We start from the raw sequence: 6,000 nt of genomic DNA on the forward strand, positions 1-6,000 counted from the left end.
GTGAGAGCTCCTTCACGCTTCTTTTTCGGGGCGTGCAGTAGTGAGATACAACTGAACTATGCAGGAAAGGCTCAGCCTAAATGACCGAAGCGCAACAGCCGATTACCTCCACGACTAAACAAATAGTCTCGTTCATGTACTCGATGATGTTCTCTAACGGCAGTGTCACAGGTTGTACAACTTATGACGTCAGTCTACAGCACATTGCTTATTGGTGCAGGCTCGTGTGCATCCGTCCTTGAGGTGGTAATGTGGCTGCCTTCTAAACTTATACCTGACTATACAGGCTTTAAAGGAATGCTGAACAGAAAAGCGTTTTCTTTCGTTTTAGTGATTATTCTTTCGCAATACCGACAGCACCACTCTTTCGCAATGGCAACAGCACAGTGTCAGGACAAGGTAAGTTTGTGGGTATAGTGCCTGTCTTCTGTCTTGTGTTGTTGTTGCATTGCGACAGCAATTATATCAACACTCTCGGCAGGTTTTAGTCGTCGCCATCGTGATCTGTGTAAGGTCCAAATTGACAACATCGCCCAACACATCGTATGTTCTATGCACTAGTAAAAGCACGCGAGTGCTGGGGACGAGCGCAGCTGAAGCAGAGATGAAAAGAGCGAGCCATTTCCGTCGCACAAAGGGCACACGCGATAACATCGTCCCGCATGCGAGGGCTGGCACCGATGTCTCGTCGAGCAGAGAGGAAACGCTCAGCCCGTCTTTCGTCGTGCTAAGGAGCGTGAAGGGGTGCTGCTTGGGAGGGGAGGGGGGAGAAGGAGGGGCTGCGTCACTCGAGCAGCAACTGCAAAGTCTGATAATAAGGACGTGGTCATGAGCCGTAGTGATGTGTTCTCACCGCTTACTTTGTGCTGAGAAGACAGACAGCACAAAAACCTTTGCTCCCTTGAGCGGACACATTCGCTCTAGCCACCATTTTGTAGAGTTACGCGACATCAGTTCCAAAGATTTCACTGCTAGCCTTACTTATAGCATTCCAATTTGTTGTTATTGCGTTCGTTGCTTTGCCCTTAAGGTGAAACTGTTATATTTTTTTTGTGCTAAAACAGCACTATACCATGCTGACATAGAGGTGCTGGGGTTCCGGCACAAAATTCAGGAAGTGCAACATTAATCTTTACTTTTCTCTTTTAATAATGAAGCTGTGATCATGAAATTAGTTACTATAATGTGTCCATAAAATAATCGTTTAAGTCAAAACTGATTTATTATTTCACTGTACAGTAGAACCCCGCTGATACGTTTTTGAAGGGACCGTAGTAAATACAGTCGAACCCACTTATAACGATCTATCGGTTATAACGACTATATTTGGGTGCACTTACGATTTTCCAATGCTAACCAATGAAGCTGCGTCCGCATATAGCGAACATTTTTCAAAGCCTCCTACTTTCACGACGAACACTTCAGACACGGTCGCGGTAAAAATATGGCGCATACAAAGCGAAAAAAAGTTAAAACAGGCCTTCTAAAGCGTGAGAGGGGCGCGCGCTCGCGCGTGCCCCGCTCCAGTTTACTCGCGACTAGGATATCCCTGATCGGCGAGCACCGCACGCAGATTTCGGACGCTGCGAGTGTGGTCGCTCACTTTGCAGCCTTTTCTTCAGTGGCAGAATGGAAAAAAAAAAAAAGAAGGAGGCAGCATGAAGCCTTGCGGTGAGCTTTCGCACAGTAACCTTTCCTGACGCCGTTCTCTGCAGCTACGACCGCCTACGGTGAGCCAAACAATGCCTTGGAACGCAAGAAGGTATAAATCCAAGAAGTGATAACCGTGATAACTTTCCATCGCATAAAGGTTCACTGCGTCCCTAAACTCATCCACGCCACAATGTGTCGCAAGAGGTCGTCCCTCTATCGGTAACTGCAGAGACCGGTCGATCGGTGATAACGACTTCCGCGCGGTTGCAGCGATGCCTTCGCGGATAAGCACCAGAAAAGAGCGAAGGCGAGGTGGTGGCCGGTGATGAACGTGCAGTTATGACTTATAGCCGACAACCTTATATCGCAGTCATCTGTAGATATCTGCTCGGCTGCGCATGTGGCGTACGCCGTACACTGTGCGTATTGACAGCGGTACGAGCGCACCACGCTGCCGTTCGCAAGTTCGCCGCGTCGTGTGAGACCGCTTTAAAGTGCGCGTTGCTTTGTGAAAACGTAAGTAGCTCGCTGTTGTTGAGCGGTGCGGGCACCGAGAAACGGCGACGCACTGACAGCGAGCGTATTCTGCGTGTTTGACAAGGCGACAACTCAAGTGTGCCGCGCATCGTTGTGCAGGGCCGCGAGAGCATCACGGAGACGGAGAGTGCGTGTTGCTTGCAAAATGCTTCTTTTCACCGCGTTGAACGAATAGGCTACTCGCCGTACCAGTGCACGGTCCGGAGTGAAGCAGGCATGAAGAACGTACAAACGCGCGCATAAGGCATACAGCAGGCGGCCCGGCATATGTGACTCCGCGAGCCGAGTAGGCGACGCGCTGCACGCAACTAGCCAGGGATGATCGGCTCCACGTGGCAGTACCGTGCTTTGGTGAAATGGTGTCAGTTCATTGCAAAGGCGGGTAATTCACTCGTGAGCATAGGCATCGCTTCACGACGCGAAAAGGCTTAGCTTGTCACCGGAGGGGTTGGGTGCCCTTTAATAAGAGTGCACAGAAAAAAAAAGAAAACGGCTTGGCCGCTAAGCGCACGTTTTTCAAGGCGAGTTCATATACAGTGAACTACTGATATAGCGACCACTTTTCGCGACACTTTCGAGTTCGTTATAAGCGGGTTCGACTGTAAACGTAAGAGACGGGAAATGCAAGAGCTGAAAAACAGAAAAAACGACAAAATATTTATTAGTGGTGCAGAATTTTATTTCAATGCTTACGAGCAGCACGAAAATTGGCGCGCTCAGCCACGATCTAGTCGACGGGTAGAAATGCGGAGCTGGGGACGGCGTCATCCACAGAAATGTAATCAACGTATTTGATTTTTTTTTTAACAGCAACAGTTGTAGGCATGAAAGAACTAAGCACACGCAATCACGACCAGCGCGGCGAGTCTGACCGCGAACTGTGCGCACGACCGTTCGAGCTCCAACCAGCTCCAACCAGCTCGAACTCCTCCCGTCCTCCGACAAATAACGATGATGATGAGTCTACGCCAACGCGATGGCAGAAGTGAATGCCAATCACGAAGGCCTTGCTTTCACGAGCAATTATGTCATAGACGCCATGTTTTTGCAATACGAATCTCGAAGGCTATGCTTTTGTCAATAGTAAATGCCAATCTCGAAGGCCTTGCTTTCGCGAGCAATTATGTCATAGACGCCATCTTTACTGCAATACGAATCTCGAAGGCGGTGCTTTTGTTTGCATCAATCGAAAGAACCTGTTGCTTGCGCCTCTCATGCGGCTAATGTTACGGTCAAACCAGGCCAAGCTGCGTGAAAATGCACCATGGCCGCTCTCTTCGGTGGTCAGTCGGTCGGCTCCGAGCGCATTTCACGGCCATACGGGAATGGTCCGACAGTTACGACGTAACAGCGGGGTTCCCAATACATTGTATCCTATGGGAGCTATGCCGGGACTGGCGGAAAACGACGTAACAGCCGGGAAAACGCAGCAGTGAGGAAGGTAACAGCGGGGTTCTACTGTAATGCCCCATTATTGATATATGTTATAACTGTATGTATCTCACCTTTCTTGTTTTCTGCGATGTAGGTAATTTGTAAATAAATAAACAAATAAATAAATAAATAAAGACAAGCCTTCATATCTCAGAAAATTAATGCCAGAAATTGTCTTGTCAGAGTACTCTGTATTTCTTTAGTATAACACTCGTTTCTAAGAGCAAGTTTCAGTAGCCAGGATGTCTATGGAGTGCTACAATGTCGTTTTCTCGCACTACCTCTCAGAACCCCCTGGGACAGATACCACTGCGCGACGCTCGGGTGGAGGAAGTTCTGCACCTGTCGGATAGTGATGACGATGAGTCGGCTGCTGACAAGAGTGAGCGAAGTGGTACACTCACCACTCAGCAACAGCAGCAGCAGTTTACGGTGGCCCTGCTTCCACGGAACCAGTCACCGACCTACCTCCTGTTCCCCACCAGGCAAGAAATGGTGAGACAACATTTGACGTATGCAGGACAGTGTGCCAATAGACGGTTTCCGCGTGTCCGGTTTTATGGTGATACGCATTAACTCTCTTCTAATACCGCATTAGTGGACGATGGCAGCTACATATTGTGAAGCTTTGTCAACCACAGTTACAGACATTTCTTTTTGCATGTTTGATGAGCACTTGTGCCATGAAAACAATTTGAAAGGCAAAGCATTCGCAATTACATTCATGCCATAAATATACTCAAGCATAATACACTTCGTTACTGCAGTAACAGCTCCATGTGTGCCGAGTTTATCTTTGCATTGCCAGGTAGCACCTCCTATTTTGGCCGCTCACGTTTACGTGTTTCCCCAACTCATTAATACACAAATGTCAGGAAGTTTGCAGACAAACTACAGGTAAACTACGGCTTTTGGGCACACTGCAGTGCACTTTACAGAGGAAGTAAGTTTGCGGGTACACTACAGTTTATGGGCAAAGTAACTTTGCGGGTGCACTACAGTTTGCAGATGAACTAAGTTTGCAGGTACACTACAGTTTCTGGACAAGCTAACTTTGCTGGTACAGTACAGCTTACGTTCAAACTAAGTGTGCTTGTACACTACAGTTTTGGGCAAGCTAAATTTGTGGGTACACTGCAGTTTACGGACAAGCTGAGTTTGTGGGTGCACTATGGTTTATGGACAAAACACGTTTTGCGGACAAACTATGCACATGGATATTTCCGTTTGTGCTTATCTGTTGTGTATCTCTTGTATCTCACGCTGTACAAGTTATTTAAAAGACTAAAGCTCCTAAAGATCAGTGGGCACAAGAGCTGGCTTTTGTTGCTCTTCCAATGTGTGTCTGCATTGTAAAGTACCTGTGTGTTTGTCCTAATCACCGTAGAACATGATTTTATGTAGGGGTATGCGAATAGTGAAATTTCATCTCGAATCGAATTCGAATCGAATAGTGCCGAATAGTGGTCAAAAATATCAAATATCGAATAGTATATTTACACGAAACATATACCGCCAGTTATGGCAAGAGAAAGGAAAAATCAGGGACGCTACGGCATATGACAGCTTTATTACGCGCTTATTCGGGAGGGACTTTTTTCCAGCATTTATGGGCGTGCAGGCATGTTGATACAAAAGCCACCGTTCCAGTCAGCAGCGTCACTCCTAACCTCTTAACGGCTAACAGAGGGGGGTACGGTAGCTATTTTTTTTCCCTTATCGTTGCGCACTACGGCTCATCTGACAACGATAATGTTGTGCTTCATCGTCATTAGTGCTCCGGGCCCAAAAATCTTCTGGCGCCCGTTCACAGCAGCGTTTTAACTGCGCACCGGAACGATGGGGAGTTTCTGAATGAGTGGTGTGGTGCGGCAGTGGTGACTGCACAGCGTGAACAAATTTTCGCATGCGAAGCCTATCACTCAGGGTTTTGCGGGCCTAAGTTGGGGTGTTTTACAGCGCTTGCGGCGTACACGACCAAAACTACACAACAAGTCCGTGCCTTTGTTTCTGAAGCGAAGTTGGCAAGGGCTTGACAGTTTTCTCGTGTGTTTTTTTTTTTATGTGCGGAAATGACATAATATCTTTTGAAAGAAACATACCATCACTTTTGAACCAGGATGTTGGTGGAAGTTTTAACGATGGCTACTGTACCGACGTTAGTGTTAGTCTTAGCCACCCCACCCTAACCAAATTCCACCATTGGTCTTTGGTCGCATTTTAGATATTCGTCGTGTCGAGTTATTCGAAATTTCAAATACTCTATTCAAAACTCGAATATTCACACACCCCTAATTTTATGTTTGCTGCTGCATCATTTGTGCTCACATTTTGTAGTGGGATTGCATACGTTCGGTCTGGATCATTCATCAGTGC

General features: G+C 47.2%; 1 protein-coding gene across 1 annotated transcript in view; it reads left to right on the top strand.

Moving 5' to 3' along the window:
- The window catches only part of LOC119401217 (uncharacterized protein CG43867), a 101,419-nt gene that overhangs the window by 39,711 nt on the left and 55,708 nt on the right, over positions 1-6,000 (top strand). Inside the window, exon 14 of the mRNA XM_037667899.2 lies at positions 3,913-4,119. Within this exon, the coding sequence (XP_037523827.1) occupies positions 3,913-4,119 (207 nt within the window). The remainder of the gene's footprint in view (positions 1-3,912; positions 4,120-6,000) is intronic.

Source organism: Rhipicephalus sanguineus, chromosome 8 (genome assembly GCF_013339695.2).
Source record: "Rhipicephalus sanguineus isolate Rsan-2018 chromosome 8, BIME_Rsan_1.4, whole genome shotgun sequence".
In the NCBI taxonomy this organism is placed as follows: Eukaryota; Metazoa; Arthropoda; class Arachnida; order Ixodida; family Ixodidae; genus Rhipicephalus; species Rhipicephalus sanguineus.